Source organism: Globicephala melas, chromosome 4 (genome assembly GCF_963455315.2).
Source record: "Globicephala melas chromosome 4, mGloMel1.2, whole genome shotgun sequence".
Lineage (NCBI taxonomy): Eukaryota > Metazoa > Chordata > Mammalia > Artiodactyla > Delphinidae > Globicephala > Globicephala melas.
The window spans coordinates 66,973,102-66,995,693 of NC_083317.1; the positions used below are offsets into that span (position 1 = coordinate 66,973,102).

Here is a 22,592-nt window from a genome sequence, read left to right on the forward strand (position 1 = left end):
CTCCCGCTCGGAAGAAACGGAAGTTGGCGACAGGTGCGGCTGCCATCTTCCCGCCACGGCTTTCAAACTCAGGCCTCCCAACCCGCCCCGGAACCATAGAGTTCCCAGTGACGAGAGTAACCTGAGGACCATAGAATCGTGGGGAAGGAGGGGCTCTCGCTGGTGTCGTAGACCTCCGGCCTGTAACCTCGGTTGTCGGATAGTGAAAGAGAACCCGACTTGGACCTAGATTAAACGGGGGGAAAAACCAGACTCAGTATATATAATCTCCAATTATAATCATACTGGCTTAAAGTTTTTCCTTTTCTTTTTGTCCATGTCTGGTTTAAATAGCAAGTTTATGTTAACTTCATAAAATGAACTGCCCATAATAGGTAGAGAAGTAGCTCTATTTAACATATTGTATTTTTAAAACAATTATTACAAATTATATGTGCAAAATATTATACAAGTAAAATTTAGGATTTAGAATGGAGTGCAATTTACTCCTGCTTTACTTTCTGCTTTATAACAAGATATGGGAACATATGTATATGTATAACTGATTTACAGATGGTAGGGCAGAGGTTATTTCTGTACACAATTTCTACTTTAGCCATCATACGCTGTGAGGAATATGTGATGGAGAGATAGGGACTGCGGCCGATGGACCTCTTAGGTAGTAGAACGCTGCATAGAAGGGGCTCTGGATGTGCCCGAGTGATCATTCGGAGCCAAGAGTTTGTTAATGGATCTGTGCTCTACCTTTGGCAAGGTAGAATCAAACGAGTTCTGGACTTAAACTGATGCCAGTTAATTACCCAGTTGCACAATTCGTTTCACCAAGCAAATCTAGTCAGGGAAAGGCCTGCCCTGAAGGGGTGGTGCTTTTCTACAGCTCTAAAAGTCTCAAAAGGACCAGTCCAATAACAACAACAAAAATTCTCATATTTCCCGGACTTGTAGTCTGGGAAATAGGAGAATCAATTCTCCTGTGAAACCTTCCTTGTTAAAAGAAAAATTTTTTGGACAGTATTCTAAAATTCCACAAGATGGAGACATTACTCCATGAAGGAAACATTTTTCTTAGTTAACCTTTCTTGCAATCATTCACTCAACTAGTTATTGAGCGTCTACTACGTGCTAGGCATTGGGTATATGGCAGGGAAATGGAAGAAATGGCTCCTGCTCTCAAAGTGAAAGAGACTAGAGGAGACAGACATTAAACTAATTAATTAATTGATAATTTTAAATTGTACTATTGCTCAGGCAAAAAAGAATAGAGTGCTATCAAAGATATAAAAGGATCCTAATTTAGATTGTAGTCATGGAAGATCTTTCAGAGATGCAGTGTAGCATAGGGGTCAACAGTGCAGCAACTCTGTAGCCAATCAGTCTTTGTTTGAAGACTTAGTAGCTGTGTGATTTTGCTTAACCCCCTGAGCTTCCTTTTCCTCATCTATATGATGGAGATAATAAGAGTAACAACTATTTGGTTATTATTAGCACTAAGATAGTCATAGGTGTAAAGTGCTTACCACATAATAAGTGCTCTTCAGAGAAAGTGCTATATAAATATTCTAATATTGCTTCTAATATAAATCCAGCACTTCGATGGGAAAAGAATAAACCAAAGAAATCTCTGTCACAAAGTTATTCTATTTTTATTAGGTGAACTATAATCAAGTGAGAAAAATAATTACGAAGAAATTGAAAGGCATGGTTTGTGTCATCCTTCTAAAAAACCTAGAGAATATTTTAAAATTTACAATGTACTTCAAACATTCAACATAAATTTCTAATTTTAAAAAAAACTCTTACAAAGACCTACTAGAGAATGGACTTGAGGATATGGGGAGGGGGAAGGGTAAGCTGTGACAAAGCAAGAGAGAGGCATGGACATATACACACTACCAAATGTAAAATAGATAGCTAGTGGGAAGCAGCCACATAGCACAGGGAGATCAGCTTGGTGCTTTGTGACCGCCTGGAGGGGTGTGATAGGGAGGGTGGGAGGGAGGGAGATGCAAGAAGGAAGAGATATGGAAACATATGTATAATTGATTTACTTTGTTATAAAGCAGAAACTAACACACCATTGTAAAGCAATTATACTCTAATAAAGATGTAAAAAAAACTCTTAGAAAATAGAAAAGAGAAGGTTACTTCTCAAAAATGTTAAACATTTTTTGTGCTAATAGTTACCATAATAATTAAAGCTAATACACCTGAAGTATTTCCCACCTGTCTTTTAACTGTAAGCTTGGATTCCTTGGAATTGTATCTGTGGTAATTCCTTAAGGTCTGCATTAAAGACCTTGAAAATTTTTTTGAATATATTTCTGTCAGCTACCTGGGAGACATATCAGTTCTGGCCCATTTTAAATGTAATCTCTGGGTTGGCATTTTTTAAGATATGGAAGTAGTAATGTTAGACACCAGAGCCAGATTTGGACAGCTTCCACACTCACCATCTCAATGTTCAGAAGAGATATTTCTCTGCTTTACTTTCTGAGGGAGCTGTCGTTTTGGGGTTTTGGCTTTATACAGGGGATTTTAGATCTTACCACCCACCCTGCTAGGAACACCAGATTCCTATCCCCCAGAACACATAATCCATTAAAATCCATACTCTAGACCACCAGGGATCAGCAGACATCACTATGAAAAATTCTGATTCTAACGCTTCACTTCTCTACTTACTCCTTTTATTAAGGAGTCAAATGTCAAATTTTTTGACTGACAAGGAAATCTCTGATTTTACCAGTTTAGTCATGAATTTTAAAGCAAGTATTTTTTATATAACATCCAGAATTTTAAGGAAAATGTGCTGTTCTAGAAGTGGTTTCTTGTTTGGCCTAATATTGCTAAAGACAGAAGTAAAGGAAACTCAATAACAATTGATGTACCTTCAAAGATGTCATCTGATTATTTTAGTAAGTTGCACAAATAATGAAGAGTGGTTTATCCATTGAAATTGCAGAGGTTATATGAAAAAATGAAATTTACACAAACTAAATTGTGAATTGACTAAAACAGAAACATCTAACCAGACTAAATAAATTCTGTGCTTCTCAGGGATGTAACGTACAACATGATAAATATAATTAACACTGCTGTATGTTACATATGAAAGTTGTTAAAAGAGTAAATCCTAAGAATTCTCATCACAAGAAAAAACTTTTTTTCTATTTCTCTGTTTGTATCTATATGAGATGATGGATATTTATTAACTTATGGTGATAATCTTTTCATGATGTATGTAAGTCAAATCATTCTGCTGTACACCTTATACAGTATTGTATTTCAATTATATCTCAATAAAACTGGAAGAAAAAAGCAATAAAAAAAACTATGTGCTTCTCACATGAGTGGAAGTGATTGGCAAAAATAGAAACAGCTGGAAAATACACTTGATCAGAAACGTGGGATGCAGGATAGCCTCATCCACCAGAGGGCAGACAGCAGAAGCAAGAAGAACTACAATCCTGCAGCCTGTGGAACAAAAACCACATTCACAGAAAGATACACAAGATGAAAATGCAGAGGGCTATGCACCAGATGAAGGAACAAGATAAAAACCCAGAAAAACAACTGAATGAAGTGGAGATAGGAAACCTTCCAGAAAAAGAATTCAGAATAATGATAGTGAAGATGATCCAGGACCTCGGAAAAAGAATGGAGACAAAGACCGAGAAGATGTAAGAAATGTTTAACAAAGATCTATAAGAATTAAAGAACAAACAAACAGAGATGAACAACACAATAACTGAAATGAAAAATACACTAGAAGGAATGAATGGCAGAATAACTGAGGCAGAAGAATGGATAAGTGACCTGGAAGACAGAATGGTGGAATTCACTGCCATGAAACAGAATAAAGAAAAAAGAATGAAAAGAATTGAAGACAGCCTAAGAGAGCTCTGGGACGACATTAAATGCAACAACTTTCACATTACAGGGGTCCCAGAAGGAGAAGAGAGATAGAAAGGACCCGAGAAAATATTTGAAGAGATTATAGTCAAAAAGTTCCCTAACATGGGAAAGGAAATAGCCACTCAAGTCCAGGAAGTGCAGAGAGTCCCATATAGGATACACCCAAGGAGAAACACGCTGAGACACATAGTAATCAAATTGGCAAAAATTAAAGACAAACAAAAATTATTGAAAGCAGCAAGGGAAAAATGACAAATAACATACAAGGGAACTCCCATAGGGTTAATAGCTGATTTCTCAGCAGAAACTCTACAAGCCAGCAGGGAGTGGCATGATATACTTAAAGTGATGAAAGGGAAGGACCTACAACCAAGATTACACTACCCGGCAAGGATCTCTTTCAGATCCGATGGAGAAGTCAAAAGCCTTACAGACAAGCAAAAGCTAAGAGAATTCAGCACCACCAAACCAGCTCTACAACAAATGCTAAAGGAACTTCTCTAGGTGGGAAACACAAGAGAAGAAAAGGACCTACAAAAACAAACACAAAACAATTAAGAAAATGGTAATAAGGACATACATATTGATAATTACCTTAAATGTGAGTGGATTAAATGCTCCTGCCAAAGGACACAGGCTTGCTGAATGGATACAAAAACAAGACCCATATATATGCTGTCTACAAGAGACCCACTTCAGACCTAGGGACACATACAGACTGAAAGTGAGGGGATGGAAAAAGATATTCATGCAAATGGAAATCAGAAGAAAGCCGGAGTAGCAATACTCATATCAGATAAAATAGACTTTAAAATAAAGAATGTTACAAGAGGGCTTCCCTGGTGGCGCACTGGTTGAGAGTCCGCCTGCCGATTCAGGGGACACGGGTTCATGCCCCAGTCTGGGAAGATCCCACGTGCCATAGAGCGGCTGGGCCCGTGAGCCATGGCCACTGAGCCTGCACATCCGGAGCCTGTGCTCCACAACGGGAGAGGCTACAACAGTGAGAGGCCTGCGTACCGCAAAAAAAAAAAAAAGAAAGAATGTTACAAGAGACAAGGAAGGACAATACATGATCAAGGGATCAATCCAAGAAGATGATATAATAATTATAAATATATATGCACCCAACATAGGAGCACCTCAATACATAAGGCAACTGCTAGCAGCTATAAAAGAGGAAATCGACAATAACACTATAATAGTGGGGGCTTTAACACCTCACTTACACCAATGGACAGATCCTACAGACAGAAAATTAATAAGGAAACACAAGCTTTAAATGACACAATACACCAGATTGATTTAATTGATATTTGTAGGACATTCCATCCAAAAACAGCAGAATAAATTTTTATCTCAAATGCACATGGAACAATCTCCAGGCAAGATCACATCTTGGGGCACAAATCAAGCCTCAGTAAATTTAAGAAAACTGAAATCACATCAAGCATCTTTTCTGATCAAAACGCTACGAGGGGTTTCCCTGGTGGTGCAGTGGTTGAGAGTCCGCCTGCCGATGCAGGGGACACGGATTCGTGCCCCGGTCCGGGAAGATCCCACATGCTGTGGAGTGGCTGGGCCCGTGAGCCATGGCCGCTGAGCCTGCGCATCCAGAGCCTGTGCTCCGCAACGGGAGAGGCCACAACAGTGAGAGGCCCGCGTACCGCAAAAAAAAAGAAAAAAACCCTATGAGATTAGAAATCAATTACAGGGGAAAAAACGTAAAAAACACAAACACATGGAGGATAAATGATACTTTCTAAATAATCAAGAGATCACTGAAGAAATCAAAGAGGAAATCAAAAATACCTAGAAACAAATGACAATGAAAACACGACGATCCAAAATTATGGGATGCAGCAAAAGCAGTTCTAAGAGGGAAGTTTATAGCTACACAAACCTACCTCAAGAAAGAAGAAAAATCTCAAATAAACAATGTAACCTTACACCTAAAGGAACTAGAGAAAGAAGAACAAACAAAACCGAAAGTTAGCAGAAGAAAAGAAATCATAAAGATCAGAGCAGAAATAAATGAAATAGAAACAAAGAAAACAATAGCAAAGATCAATAAAACTAAAAGCTGGTTCTTTGAGAAGATAAACAAAGATGATTAGCCAGACTCATCGAGAGAGAGGGAGAGGAATCAAATCAATAAAATTAGAAATGAAAAAGGAGAAGTTACAACAGACACTGCAGAAATACAAAGCATCCTAAGAGACTACTACAAGCAACTCTATGCCAATAAAATGGACAACCTGGAAGAAATGGACAAATTCTTAGAAAGGTATAACCTTCCAACACTGAAACAGGAAGAAATAGAAACTATGAACACACTAATCACAAGTATTGAAATTGAAACTGTGATTAAAATTCTTCCAATAAACAAAAGTCCAGGACCAGATGACTTCACAGGTGAATTCTACCAAACATTTAGAGAAGAGCTAACACTCATCCTTCTCAAACTCTTCCAAACAATTGCAGAGGAAGGAACACTCCCAAACTCATTCTATGAGGCCACCATCACCCTGATACCAAAACCAGAGAAAGATACTACAGAAAAGGAAAATTACAGACCAATATCACTGATGAATATAGATGCAAAAATCCTCAACAAAATACTAGCAAACATAATCCAACAATACATCAAAAGGATCATATACCATGATCAAGTGGGATTTATCCCAGGGATGCAAGGATTCTTCAATATATGCAAATCAATCAATGTGATACACCATATTAAAAAATTGAAGAATAAAAACTATATGATCATCACAATAGATGCAGAAAGAGCTTTTGACAAAATTCAACACCCATTTATGATAAAAACTCTCCAGAAAGTCGGCATAGAGGGAACATACCTCAACACAATAAAGGCCATAGATGACAAACCCACAGCAAACATCATTCTCAATGGTGAAAAACTGAAAACATTTCCACTAAGATCAGGAACAAGACAAGGATGTCTACTCTCACCACTATTATTCAACATAGTTTTGGAAGTCCTAACCACGGCAATCAGAGAAGAAATAGAAATAAAAGGAATACAAACTGGAAAAGAAGAAGTAAAACTGTCACTGTTTGCAGATGACATGATACTATACATAGAGAATCCTAAAGATGCCACCAGAAAACTACTAGAGCTAATCAATGCATTTGGTAAAGTTGCAGGATACAAAATTAATGCACAGAAATCTCTTGCATTCCTATACACTAATGATGAAAAATCTGAAAGAGAAATTAAGGAAACACTCCCATTTACCATTGCAACAAAAAGAATACAACACCTAGGAATAAACCTACCTAGGGAGACAAAAGACCTGTATGCAGAAAACTATAAGACACTGTTGAAAGAAATTAAAGATGATACTCACAGATGGAGAGATATACCATGTTCTTGGATTGGAAGAATCAATATTGTGAAAATGACTATACTACCCAAAGCAATCTACAGATTCAATGCAATCCCTGTCAAATTACCAATGGCATTTTTTACAGAACTAGAACAAAAAACCTTAAAATTTGTATGGAGATACAAAAGACCCTGAATAGCCAAAGCAGTCTTGAGGGGAAAAAACGGAGCTGGAGGAATCAGACTCCCTGGCTTCAGACTATACTACAAAGCTATAGTAATTAAGAGAATATGGTACTGGCACAAAAACAGAAATATAGATCAATGGAACAGGATAGAAAGCCCAGAGATAAACCCACGCACCTATGGTCACTTAATCTATGACAAAGGAGGCACGGATATACAATGGAGAAAAGACAGTCTCTTCAGTAAGTGGTGCTGGGAAAACTGGACAGCTACATGTAAAAGAATGAAATTAGAACACTCCCTAACACCATACACAAAAATAAACTCAAAACGGATTAAAGACCTAAATGTAAGACCAGACACTATAAAACTCTTGGAGGAAAACACAGGAAGAACACACTTTGACATAAATCACAGCAAGATCTTTTTTGATCCACCTACTAGAGTAATGGGAATAAAAAGAAAAATAAACAAATGGGACCTAATGAAACTTAAAAGCTTTTGCACAGCAAAGGAAACTACAAACAAGACGAAAAGACAACCCTCAGAATGGGAAAAAATATTTGCAAATGAATCAACCGACAAAGGATTAATCTCCAAAATATATAAGCAGCTCATGCAGCTCAATATTAAAAAAACAAACAACCCAATCCAAAAATGGGCAGAAGACCTAAACAGACATTTCTCCGAAGAGGACAAACAGATGGCCAAGAAGCACATGAAAAGCTGCTCAACATCACTAATTATTAGAGAAATGCAAATCAAAACTACAAGGAGGTATTACCTCACACCAGTCAGAATGGGCATCATCAGAAAATCTACAAACAACAAATGCTGGAGAGGGTGTGGAGAAAAGGGAACCCTCTTGCACTGTTAGTGGGAATGTAAATTGATACAGCCACTATGGAGAACAGTATGGAGGTTCCTTAAAAACTAAAAATAGAATTACCATATGACCCAGCAATCCCACTACTGGGCATATACCCAGAGAAAACCATAATTCAAAAAGACACATGCACCCCAATATTCATTGCAGCACTCTTTACAATAGCCAGGTCATGGAAGCAACCTAAATGCCCATCGACAGATGAATGGATAAAGAAGATGTGGTACATATATACAATGGAATATTACTCAGCCATAAAAAGGAACGAAATTCGGTCATTTGTAGAGGCGTGGATGAATCTAGAGACTGTCATGGAGTGAAGTAAGAGAGAAAGAGAAAAACAAATATCACATATTAACTTATATATGTGGAACCTAGAAACATAGTACAGATTAACCATTTTGCATGGCAGAAATTGAGACACAGATGTAGAGAACAAACGTATGGACGCCAAGGGGGGAAAGCAGCGACGGGTGGGGTTGGTGGTGTGATGAATTGGGAGTTTGAGATTGACATGTATACACTGATGTGTATAAAATGGATGACTTGTAAGAACCTGCTGTATAAAAAAAATAAATTAAATAAAATCCCCCCAAAGAAAAGAAGTCCTTTTAACTCCCATAGGAGCCTGAATTTCCACTACTCCATTTACCCACACTTGAACCTGGCTGTTTAATTATGTCTTCCCCACTAGACATAATCTGCATAAAGTCAGAGATCATGTCTATTATGGTTGACTTTGTATATCCTGCTGATGAGTATTGAAGGTCTCAGGCGTTTGTTCCATAAATCTTTACTACAATCCTTTGAGGGAATTAATTATTGCATCTGGTTGTTCTGTCAGTTAGTGAGAGAGAGATGTTGGAGTCTCCAATTATGATTCTGGTTTTGTTTATTTTTCCTTTCAGCTCTATCAGTTTTTGCTTCACATTTGTTGTTTCATATGTACACATTTAGGATTGCTATGTCTTCTTGGTATATTGATCCTTTTATCATTATGTAATGTCCCTCTCTGTCCTTGATAATTTTTTGGCTTTGCTCTGTACTTCATCTGATATTAAGATAGACACTCCAACTTTCTTTTGATTAATGTTTGCATTTTATCTTTTCTATCCTTTTATTTTTAACCAACTTATGTAATTATATTTGAACTTAGTTTATTGTATAGCATATACAGTTGACTCGTTTCCTCCCCACCTACTCTGCCACTCACTGTCTCTAAATTTTCATATTTAGACCATATATATTTAATGTAATTATTGATATTAGGGCTTAGGTTTCTTATTTCATTTTTTGTTTTACGTTTATGTTTGTGTTTTTTTTTAACATCTTTATTGGGGTATAATTGCTTTACAATGGTGTGTTAGTTTCTACTTTATAACAAAGTGAATCAGTTATCCATATACATATGTTCCCATATCTCTTCCCTCTTGCGTCTCCCTCCCTCCCACCCTCCCTATCCCACCCCTCCAGGCGGTCACAAAGCACTGAGCTGATATCCCTGTGCTATGTGGCTGCTTTCCACTAGCTATCTATTTTACGTTTGGTAGTGTCTATATGTCCATGCCACTCTCTCACTTCATCCCAGCTTACCCTTCCCCCTCCCCATATCCTCAGGTCCATTCTCTAGTAGGTCTGCATCTTTATTCCCGTCTTGCCCCTAGGTTCTTCATGATCATTTAATTTTTTTTTTAGATTCCATATTTATGTGTTAGCATACGGTATTTATTTTTCTCTTTCTGACTTACTTCACTCTGAATGACAGTCTCTAGGACCATCCACCTCACTACAAATAACTCAGTTTCGTTCTTTTTATGGCTGAGTAATATTCCATTGTACATATGTGCCGCATCTTCTTTATCCATTCGTCTGCTGATGGACACTTAGGTTGCTTCCATGTCCTGGCTATTGTAAATAGAGCTGCAATGAACATTTTAGTGCATGACTCTCTTTGAATTATGGTTTTCTCAGGGTATATGCCCAGTAGTGGGATTGCTGGGTTGTATGGTAGTTCTATTTTTAGCTTTTTAAGGAACCTCCATACTGTTCTCCATAGTGGCTGTATCAGTTTACATTCCCACCAACAGTGCAAGAGGGCTCCCTTTTCTCCACACCCTTTCCAGCATTTATTGTTTGTAGATTTTTTCATGATGGCCATTCTGACTGGTGTGAGGTGATACCTCATTGTAGTTTTGATTTGCATTTTTCTGATGATTAATGATGTTGAGCATTCTTTCATGTGTTTGTTGGCAGTCTGTATATCTTCTCTGGAGAAATGTCTATTTTGGTCTTCTGCCCATTTTTGGATTGGGTTTTTTGTTTTTTTTTAATTGAGCTGCATGAGCTGCTTGTAAATTTTGGAGATTAATCCTTTGTCAGTTGTTTCATTTGCAAATATTTTTTCCCATTCTGAGGGTTGTCTTTGGTCTTGTTTATGGTTTCCTTTGCTGTGCAAAAGCTTGGAAGTTTCATTAGGTCCCATTTGTTTATTTTTGTTTTTATTTCCGTTTCTCTAGGAGGTGGTTCAAAAAGGATCTTGCTGTGATTTATGTCATAGAGTGTTCTGCCTATGTTTTCCTCTAAGAGTTTGATAGTTTCTGGCCTTACATTTAGGTCTTTAATCCATTTTGAGCTTATTTTTGTGTATGGTGTTAGGGAGTGATCTAATTTCATACTTTTACATGTAGCTGTCCAGTTTTCTCAGCACCACTTATTGAAGAGGCTGTCCTTTCTCCACTGTACATTCCTGCCTCCTTTATCAAAGATAAGGTGACCATATGTGTGTGGGTTTATCTCTGGGCTTTCTATCCTGTTCCATTGATATATCTTTCTGTTTTTGTGCCAGTACCATACTGTCTTGATTACTGTAGCTTTGTAGTATAGTCTGAAGTCTGGGAGCCTGACTCCTCCAGCTCCGTTTTTCATTCTCAAGATAGCTTTGGCTATTCAGGGTCTTTCGTGTTTCCATACAGATTGTGAAATTTTTTGTTATAGTTCTGTGAAAAATGCCAGTGGTAGTTTCATAGGGATTGCATTGATGAAACTGAGGTGAAGAGTTTAAACTGTTCATGATCACATTCCTAGAAAAGTACAGTTGATAAGCAAAATTTCTACTATTAAACATAAATGATTCAGAGATTACTGAATCTCCACTCCACTTCTAGCCACTTATCTTAACAAACATAGTTCCTACTCATCAAAGTTCCATCTCAGGGTGAAACTCTCTCCTTTTTGAAAAAATAATTGCTGAAGTTTACATTTTTTTACTTATTTCCACTTTTTATTATATAGAAAATATAAACAAAAAAAGAGGGGAGTTCCCTGGTGGTGTAGTGGTTAGGATTTAGTGCTTTCACTGCTGTGGCCCAGGTTCAGTCCCTGGTTGGGGAACTGAGATCTCACAAGCCGCATGGCATGGCCAAAAAACAAAAAAACAAAACCACAACAGAATAGTATAATTTCATGGGTCTATCATTTAATCTTAGCAAGTATACATCTCATTTAGCATAGTGTTTTTGAGGTTCATTCATGTTGTATAAAATGCATCAGTAATCCATTACTTTTATTGCTGAATGGTATTGCATTGTATGAATGCAAAAAGTTGGTGTCTTCATTCAATAAGGAGATTTAGATTGTTACCAACTAGGCAATAATGAACAATGCTGCTATGAATAGTTGGGTATACATCTTTGCATAGATAAATGTTCTTATTCCCTTGGGTAGATTCCTAGGAAGAAATTGCCAGATGGTTTTTCAAAGTGGCTATATCATTTAACAGTTCCACCTATAATTTCCAATTGCTGTATGAAAGTTCCAATTTCTCCACACTCTTCCGCATCTTCATTTATATATCTTCTTTGGTGAAAAGCTTACTCAAATCTATTAATTAGGTTTAAAGGATTTTTAATTGGAATATATGTCTTCTTATTTTTGAGATACAAGAGTTTATTATATATTCCAGATGCAAATCCTTTCAGATATATGATGTTTTCCTTCTGCCTGAAGGATGATCTTTAACATATCCTATAGTACAAGTCTGCTGGTAATGGATTATTTCAACTTTTGTATGTCTAAAAGCATCTTTTCACAGATGACTTTTCGCAGAATGGTCTGATGAACCTTCCAGTGTATACCTGTTGATGTCTGGGGGGTTCTCATCTTCTTAAGCCCTGATGATTCCTTGCTGTCTTCCTTCTGCATCTTTGTGCACAGATAAGTGGGAAGCCATAGACAATCAGCAGCTTCAAGATCCATTTGATAAACACAAGAAAGGAAGTGTCAGAACAGTCTGGTTCTTACACCAAGATATAGGCATAAATCTTTGAGGCAAAAAATTGTTATAACCTTACTAAAAGGGATAATATTACAAATAAACACAAAAGCAAGCTGATAATAATTTAAGAGTATGTAAAAAGGTAAATACATACACAAAGATTAGTCTTTTCCTTTTTTATCACCTGTGAGCTTTTTATTTAATTTACTTTCATATGTTGTGTTTAATACACAAATAGATAATAAATTTAAAGCCTTTACCTTTATTTTTAATACATAATTAAATCAGACATTGTATATATCACATAGGATTTAACATCTTAACTTGTAACATTTCTGCTAAACAGACAATATACAATCCAATGAGATAGTTACATTCTTTTTAATTTAATTTTTATTTTATTTTGGCCTCACTGTGCCGCATGCAGGATCTTAGTTCCCCGACCAGAGATTGAACCTGCGCTGTGCCACCTACAGTGGAAGCGTGGAGTCTCAACCACTGGACCACAAGGGAAGTCCCAACATTCTTTTGTTCATATCAAGACTTTGAAATCCAGTGAAAAATTCACACTTACCAACATATCTCAATGTAAATGCTAAATTTTCATCAGAAATACTTACTCTGCATTTAGAGCTCATAAAATTTACAGTTGAAAGAGTAGATTCACATATGCAAGTTGTTCTAAGCATATTAAAAAGCTTCCCAATAACTGGATTGAAAACCAGTGTTTAAAGTTAAATTAATTAAAATTCAATAAAATTAAAAATTCAGTACTTGGTGGAACTAGTCACATTTTTGTGTTTGATAGCCATGTTGGGTAGTGGCTACTATACTATACAAAAGAGCTCTAGAGAGTAATTGGGTGGCTGGGGAACAAGGATGGTTTCAAATTTGTACTATTTCCATACATGACAACACAAATACATGAATAAAACATTGTCTTGTTTTAAAGCAATATGGTAACTAGTAAGTTGTAGAGATTGCAAATGCACCCTTACAGGATGAATGTGGGGGCAAAAGAGTTATCTTAATATTATATAAGTTTCTTGTAACTTAAAACAAAATTCCTAGTAACAGCATTTCATAAACGTATTCCGAAAGTGCTGTATCACAAAAAACTTATTTCAAAGTAAAGATTATATGCCTGGTAAAACTACACTATTTAATTAAAAGAATAGGATCAGGGGACTTCCCTGGCTATCCAGTGGTTAAGAATCCGTGCTTCCACTGCAGGGGCCAAGGGTTCGACCCCTGGTCAGGGAACTAAGATCCCGAATGCTGCGTGGCATGGCCAAAAAAAGAAAAAAAGAAGAGGATCAGAGTGTTGATGAAGATATGGCTATTTAAAGTAAATGCAAACAGTTTGAATAGAATACTTTTGTAAAATGTGAGTAGAAAAAAATCAATAATTATAAATTAATATTTTATATATTTGATTTCAAATATATATGAACTTCAAAAATAAATTAGATACTATAAGTTTAGGAATATGTACATTTAAATATGTGATTATATTAAATATATGTGTAAAAGTTATTTCTGTGTGTGTTCATAAGTAGCATTAGTTTTATAGTTTTGTTGGTAGTGTATATTCTTGTCTGGTTTTAGTGTTGGTGTTAGGAACTTCAAATACAGAAGTGAGGACCAAGTGAAGACTCTTCTTCCTTATACTGAAATGGGCATATAGCAGGAGAATTAGCACAACATTGCCTTGAATTCTATAACTTACTTGTTCTTTTAATGGTTATTAGTCCATTCAGTGTCTGAAGTTCCTTTTCAGCAAATTTTGGTAATTGTATTTTCTTAGAAAATTTCCTTTTTCTCTCCATTGCCATTTTTAAAAATATTCCATAATTTTTCAATTGTCTCCACATATTTAGTTATGTCTCATTTCTTATGAACCTTTTCTCAGAAGAGCAAAGAATAGAGGTTCAGAAAGCCTGGAGAAGAAAAAACCCATTTTCTAGATGAGATAGACTAGGTTCCTGAATAAATAAATGAGAAAAGGAAACCCATTTTGAAGAGTGTGTTATATATTCAGGCACAGGGACATGAGGTTTCTTCCCAGTTTCTAAAAGAAACAAAATATGGAAAAGAAGACAAGGGAAACCACTGTCCACTGTCCTAAGGTTAGGCAGGGTAGACAGACTGGGTACAGAGAAAATTGAAGAGGTAACATTTCCTAGCAGGGACAAACTAAATTTCAGAAAACAGAGGACAGAGTGCTGCTACACAGGGCTCAGCCTCCTAGAGTCAAGACCTGGGATCTTTATCTCCTAGATTCCAAGCCTGGTTGGGGGGAAGACATGGGAAATTCACAGTTGTGGTATTTTGGGGATCTGAGTGGGAAGGGGATTGTAACCACCTCCTCTCCATCTCTGCTCTACAGCAAAATGGAAGAAGCCTCATGAACGCACCTCATTCACACACACACACACACACACACACACACACACACACACACACACACAGCATGAAGAGTTGGAGGCTCTGTTTAGCTGCAATATGTTTCCAGATAAAAACCTCCAGAGAGAACTTGCTTTAAAACTCAACCTACCAGCGTCACCAATAAAGGTCTGTCTGATCCTCTGAGGTGTGCTTTGAGCCCCCATCCAAATTACATTCTACCATTCAGCCTGGAAATTCCCTCTGTAACACAATGAAGAAGTAACATTGTTACTTCATTGTAACACAATGAAGTAGTAACACTTCATTTATTGAGTACCTACTGTGTGCTAGTACTGAGCTGGGCACATTGTATATGCTGGCTTTATTATCACCCAGTTTAGAGGATGTGGAAAAGTGAGTTTCGGGAGCCAAGTGACTGGGTCATGGAGATAATACATAGTATAACTGGAATTAGAACTCCAGAGGTACAAAAGAGCTCAAATTAGAGAAATGACTCTCATCCTGACAGACTTCTTACTTAGGAACTTCTCTAGCAAAACCCTGCACTCATTTATTCACAACAGACTAATCTGGTAATCATTTATTACCAACAGACAAGTAACTTCTCCAACAACTGAGTCTGCTAAGACCCCAAATTTTTGTTAGAATATTGTTCACTGAAGAGGCCTTCTAAAATAATCCTTGAAAATCCCTTAGTTCAAATTCTCCACCTCTCCCTACATCCCTGAACTTCCTTCTCTTCTCTAGAGTTCAGGACCCTTTCTCTGAACCCCCAGCACAACCTCTGAGACATACCCTCCTTTTTTTTCTTTCTTTTTCCTCTGGGGCCCAGCCTTGATCCCTCATTGTTCCTATTGACTCCATTCATACCTACCTCTGCTCTCTCAGAACTCAGTATCATAGTGATTTGGAGAGGACATGAGGGTTATAATCTGACTTTTTTCACCCAGGAGAAGCCTCAAACTCCTTCTCCAGTAACAGACCATAATCTCTCTTCCCCCACTCCCAGATTTGGTTCAGGAATCGGCAGTTCAAAAAGAGGAAGCAGCAGTGGCAACAAGAGCAGCAATCACTGAAGCCACCGAACCAGGTCCTTCCAGCCAAGAATGTGCCCACAGCATCAACCAGTCCTCATTCTTTTCTCCCTGCAGTTTCAGATTCTTATAGCTCCCACTCATCTCAGCCCTTAGACCCTTTCCATTGGGCAAGGGACTCTATAATCACTGAGATTGCTACAAGTGATGTCCAAATGCAAGATCCTCAGTTGGAGAGGCTAGTGGCCTCAGTTCCTGCTTTGTACTCTGATGCCTATGACATAGCACAAATCATGGAACTGTACAGTTTTCCTGAAAGAAGCCAGCTCTTCTTTCCATTCTCTGTATCATTATCTCTCACCGACAAAGCCCAGTTAGAATAGAGTTCCTTTCTTAGCCTCTTTGCTGATCCAGCTGTAGGTTTATCTCCTGGGCAAACCTGCTTCAGTATGACAAGCTGGAGCTTTGCAGCCTACAGTCTAAGAAACAGCCTGGAATTCCAGAACCCCTTCAGTATGGCACACTTTGGAGGTTGCTGATCAAAGTACTAATAAATATCAGACAGTATTGAAAAAGGATCTTCTTGCATCTTGTACATGCTCTTTCCTTTGCCTGCTTTTAACCCAAATATCTGGCTCAGTGTTACTTGGATTTCCATGGAAATGTTGTAAAAACTAGGAGTTTCCCGCAAGTATAGCCCAGTACTACACAATCAGCCCCACAACTCTCCCTGGAGAGGACTTCCTAGTCCCTTTGATGGCCAATGAGACTGCAAAATTCCCTCTTCCCAAGACTATCTTTGACTTTTTAAAAGGTCAGTAGCATTTAGGGGTCATCCACTTTTAATGTCAGCAGGTTTATAAACTTACATTTTCAACAGACTTTTAGAATGACAGTTAAGCTAATTTTCCAGCTATATGATTAATGAACAAAATTAATGGCACTTCTCAAAAGCAATAATAAACACATAACAAGATAAGTACCTCTCAATGAAAAATATAAAGTATCTAGGAATTAACTAAGAAAATTAAGACCTCTGTACAGAAAAGTTTAAAACTTAATAATGGACATTGGAAATGTTCGAATAAAAGACATTTGAAGCCATAAAATAATCAATTTAACAGCGTTAAAATCATATAAAGCATGTTCTCCAAACACAATGGAATGAAAATAGAAATCAATAGTAGAAGAAAATTCAGGAAATTCACAAATATATGGATATTAAAAAGCATACTCCTAAATAACCAATAAAGAAGAAATCAGAAGGAAAATTAGGAAATATGTGAAGATGAATGAAAACAAAAACACAATATACCAAAACTTATGGGATGAGGCTAAATCAGCACTTAGAAAGAAATCTATAGCTGAAAAAGCCTATATTTAAAGAATAAGCTCTCAAATCAACCGTTTTTTTTAAATAGGAGGGAAGCTGGCATAGTTATATTAATATCTATCAAATTAAACTTTAAGGCAAAACATTTTGTTGGAAGTAAAAGTATATTAGACAAGAATAAAGGGAACATTTAACCTGAAAGATATAATAATTCTGAATTTGTATATATTTAACATATTCCCAAAATATATGAAGTAAAAATTAACAAAACTCTTGGGGAAACTTAACAAATACATAATCATAATAGATGATTTTATCCATAGGTCAAATGAATAAAAATTTTGTATGGGTAGAGATTTTAACTGTACAGTTAATAGGCTTGATTTAATGAAAGTATGTAGATTTCTGCATTCAGCTGGTAGAGAATACACATTCTTTTCAAGTACCTAATGACTACATATTAGACCACGAAGCAAATCTTAACAAACTCAATAACATACAAACAGCATTCTTTGATCATAAGGCAATTTAATTAGAAGAAACTCCAACCTCTCTCTCAATTTAGAAAGTAAAAAGGACATTTCTAAGTGATTAATCAAGCATAGGAGAAATTAGGTGAATAATCTCGTAGCATACGTTATATAATAACAATAACTGTATCAGCATTCACTGGGGGAAAGTAATAGAGATAGTAGCAGTAGCAGGTTTGAATGTCTTGTTACCCATCACATTCTGGGTCATCACAGAGGGATCTTGAAGGGCAAGACTGCAGACCTAGGGTAGAGACATTGGCCCTTAGGTTGTGAGGTTTTTTGCTTACTGTTTTTTTTTTAATTATGTTTTATTTTTTTAATAGTCTTTATTTTTAGAGCAGTTTTCATTTCACAGCAAAATGAGCAGAAGGTACAGAGATTTCCCATATAGCCCCTGCTCCCACATACACACAGCCTTCCCCACTATCAACAACCCACACCAGAATGGTCCATTTGTTATGACTGATGAACCTACACTGATACATCTTATCACCTAAAGTCCATAGTTTACATTAGAGTTAGCTCTCAGTGTTGTACGTTATATGGATTTTGACAAATAGGTAATTGTCATGTGTCCACCATTATAGTATCATATAGGATAGTTTCACTGCCCTACAAATCCTCTGTGCTCCACCTATCCATCCCTTCCTCTCCCCTAATCTCTGGCAACCACTGATCCTTGTCTCCATAGTTTTGCTTTCAAATTAATAATTTTTCACCTTAAGAAACTAGAAAAAGAAGAGCAAAATAAATCCAAAGCAAGCAGAAGTAAGGAAATAAAGGCTAAAATGGAAATAAATGAAATAGAGAATAGAAAAGCAATAGAGCAAACCAATGAAATCAAAGCAAGCTAGAAAGAAGGAGGAGGAGGAGGAGGAAAGAAGAAGAAGAAAAAGAGGGAGAAGAAGAAGAGAAAGAAAAGATGAAGGGGAGGAGAAGGGGGAGGGGAGGAGGAGGAAGGGGAGGAGGGGGACAAGGGAGAAGAGGAAGAAGAATCAAATTACTAGAATCAGAAATGGGATGTAACTACCAACCTTACGGAAATAAAAAGCATTATAAATAAATATTATGAACATTTGTGTTACTTTATAATTTGTATAACAAATTAGATAACTTAGATGAAATGGGCAAATTCCTAGGCAAAATTCCTAGGAAGACACAAAATACCAAATCTGACTCAACCAAGAAATAGAAATGCTGCAAATAGACCTTTAACAAGTAAAGAGATTGAGTTAGTAATTTAAAAACTTTCCACAAAGAAAAGTCCAGGCCCAGGTGGCATCATTGTTAAATTCTACTAAATGTTTAAAGAATTAACAATCCTTTACAAATTCGTCTAAAATACAAGAGAACACTTCCCTAACTCATTTTGAGACCAGTATTATCCTGATACCAAAACTGGACAGCTATATGTAAACAATGAGATTAATACATTCCCTCACACCACATACAAAGATAGACTCAAAATGCTTTAAAGACCTAAATGTAAAACATGAAACCATAGAACTCCTAGAAGCAAACATAGGCAAAACACTCTTTGACATAAATCATAGCAATATTTTCTTGGATCAGTCCCTAAGGCAAAAAGAAAAAAAGAGCAAAAATAAACATATGGGACCTAATTAAACTTAAAAGCTGCTGCACAGCAGAAGAAACCATAAACAAAACAAAAAGACAATCTATGGAATGGGGGAAAATATTTGCAAATGATGTGACCAAAAAGGTGTTAATATCCAAAATATACAAACAGCTTATACAACTCAATATCAAAAAAACAAGCAACCCTACTGAAAACTGGTCAGAAGACCTGGATAGACATTTCTCCAAAGAAGACATACAGCTGACTAACAGGCACATGAAAAGATGTTCAACACTGCTAACTATCAGAGAAATGCAAATCAAAACCACAATGAGATATCACCTCACACCTGTCAGAATGACTATCATCAAAAAGTCTACAAATAACAAATGTTGGAGAGGATGTGGAGAAAAGCGAACCCTTGAACACTGTTGGTGGGAATGTAAATTGGTGCAGCCACTATGGAAAACAATATGGAGGTTCCTCAAAAAACTAAAAATAGAACTACCATACTATCCAGCAATTCCACTCCTGGGTACATATCTGGAAAAAACAAAAACACTAATTTGAAAAGATACATGCACTCCAATGTTCATAGCAGCTCTATTTACAATAGCCAAGACATGGAAGCAACCCAAGTGCCCATCAACAGACAACTGCCTTAAGAAGATGTGGTATATATATACACAATGGAATATTACTCAGCCATAACAAAGAATGAAATACTGCCATTTGCAGCAACATGAATGGACCTAGAGATTACCATACTAAGTGAAGTCAGAAGAGAAAGACAAATACCATATGATATCACTTATATGTGGAATATAACATAAATGAACATAGCTAGAAAACAAGTTAGATCCTAGAGAAATGGAAATAAAAACAAAAATAAACAAATGGAACCTAATGAAACTTCAAAGCTTTAGCACAGCAAAGGAAACCATAAACGAGACCAAAAGACAATCCTCAGAATGGGAGAAAATATTTGCAAATGAAGCAACTGACAAAGGATTAATCTACAAAATTTACAAGCAGCTCATGCAGCTCAATATCAAAAAGCAAACAACCCAATCCAGAAATGGGCAGAAGACCTAAATAGACATTTCTCCAAAGAAGACATGCAGATGGCCAACAAACACATGAAAGGATGCTCAACATCACTGATCATTAGAGAAATGCAAATCAAAACTACAATGAGGTATCACCTCGCACCAGTCAGAATGGCCATCATCAGAAAGTCTACAAATAATAAATGCTGAAGAGGGTGTGGAGAAAAGGAAACCCTCTTGCACTGTTGGTGGGAATGTGAATTGGTACAGCCACTAAGGAAAACAGTATGGAGGTTTCTTAAAAAACTAAAAATAGAACTACCATACGACCCAGCAATCCCACTACTGGGCATATACCCTGAGAAAACCATAATTCAAAAAGAGTCATGTATCAAAATGTTCCTTGCAACTCTATTTACGATAGCCAGGACATGGAAGCAACCTAAGTGTCCATCAACAGATGAGCGGATAAAGAAGATGTGGCACATATATACAATGGAATATTACTCAGCCATAAAAAGAAATGAAATTGAGTTATTTGTAGTGAGGTGGTTGGACCTAGAGTCTGTCATACAGAGTGAAGTAAGTCAGAAAGAGAAAAACAAATACCGTATGCTAACACATATATATGGAATCTAAGAAAAAGAAAAAAAAAAGGTCATGAAGAACCTAGGGGCAAGATGGGAATAAAGACACAGACCTACTAGAGAATAGAGTTGAGGATATGGGGAGGGGGAAGTGTAAGCTGTGACAAAGTGAGAGAGTAGTATATGGACATATATACACTACCAAATGTAAAATAGATAGCTAGTGGGAAGCAGCCGCATAGCACAGGGAGATCAGCTCGGTGGTTTGTGACCACCTAGAGGGGTGGGATAGGGAGGGTGGGAGGGAGGGAGACGCAAGAGGGAAGAGATATGGGAACATATGTATATGTATAACTGATTCACTTTGTTATAAAGCAGAAACTAGCACACCATTGTAAAGCAATTATACTCCAATAAAGATGTTAAAGAAAAAAAAGAAAACAAGTTAGAGATGACCATTCACTACTTTTTTTAAAAATTAATTACTTTATTTATTTGTTTATATTTGGCTGCATTGGGTCTTTGTTGCTGCACGCGGCTTTCTCTAGTTGCAGCGAGCAGGGGCTACTCTTCATTGTGGTGCATAGGCTTCTCATTGCAGTGGCTTCTCTTTTTGCAGAGCTCGGGCCCTAGGCGCGTGGGCTTCAGTAGTTGTGGCAAGTGGGCTCAATAGTTGTGGCTTGCGGGCTCTAGAGTGCAGGCTCGGTAGTTGTGGCACATGGGCTTAGTTGCTCCGCGGCATGTGGGATCTTCCCGGACCAGGGCTCGAACCCACGTCCCCTGCATTGGCAGGTGGATTCTCAACCACTGCGCCACCAGGGAAGTCCCAACCACTCACTACGTTTTTCAATGTAGTGCTGGAAGATCTAGGCGAACAATTTACTTTCTATTCTCCGTCTTCTCATCTGTAAAATGAGAGAGTTGGACTAAGTGATAGCTAAGCCTCCTACCACCTCTAATTTTCTCAGACTGGACTTATTCTATGCCTGATTTCTGAATTACAAAATCTTCCTTTCCCAACCATCTGGGAAAGAAGAGGGCCAGGAGAGGACAGGCACTTGTCACGACAAGAAATAGGAGAAACAGGACCACATGTCACTTGCACAAGTTGCTGCCTCAGCCACTGATAGGTTTAGGTGAAAAGCACGGTTATAATTAGAGCAGCAGCCTGTCCTGACTGCTCCACCAGCCACTGTGGGCACAGCTGGATCTGCCAACCACATGCACAGGACTCTATGAGGCTGCTCGGGCCTTGAAATAATCCTTCTTACAAGGATTTTCCTTCTTCCTCAAGGGAAAGAAAACCCATTGATATAAAACCCCACTTGCCTTCCGGCTTCCCCTGCTAACTGCCACTCCAACAGAGACCGAGTGTGGACAAATACAAGAGAAAGAAAAAATCGTAAGCTGAGCCTGGTCACATTGCCCCTTGTGATACAGTTTTATTTTTAACTTC

General features: G+C 37.3%; 2 protein-coding genes across 2 annotated transcripts in view; one reads left to right on the plus strand and one right to left on the minus strand.

Annotated features, from left to right (window-relative positions):
• The first annotated feature begins 645 nt into the window (after window positions 1-645).
• Window positions 646-16,433, plus strand: ARGFX (arginine-fifty homeobox). The gene is given in 4 exon segments (XM_030864340.3): window positions 646-754; window positions 15,002-15,186; window positions 16,031-16,374; window positions 16,376-16,433. Coding segments are annotated over 4 exon segments (696 nt in total).
• A 5,203-nt stretch (window positions 16,434-21,636) lies between these two features.
• Window positions 21,637-22,592, minus strand: part of HCLS1 (hematopoietic cell-specific Lyn substrate 1) — a 44,886-nt gene continuing 43,930 nt past the window's right edge. The window contains exon 17 of the transcript XR_009563712.1: window positions 21,637-22,041. The gene's annotated coding sequence lies outside the window, so the exon portion shown is untranslated. The remainder of the gene's footprint in view (window positions 22,042-22,592) is intronic.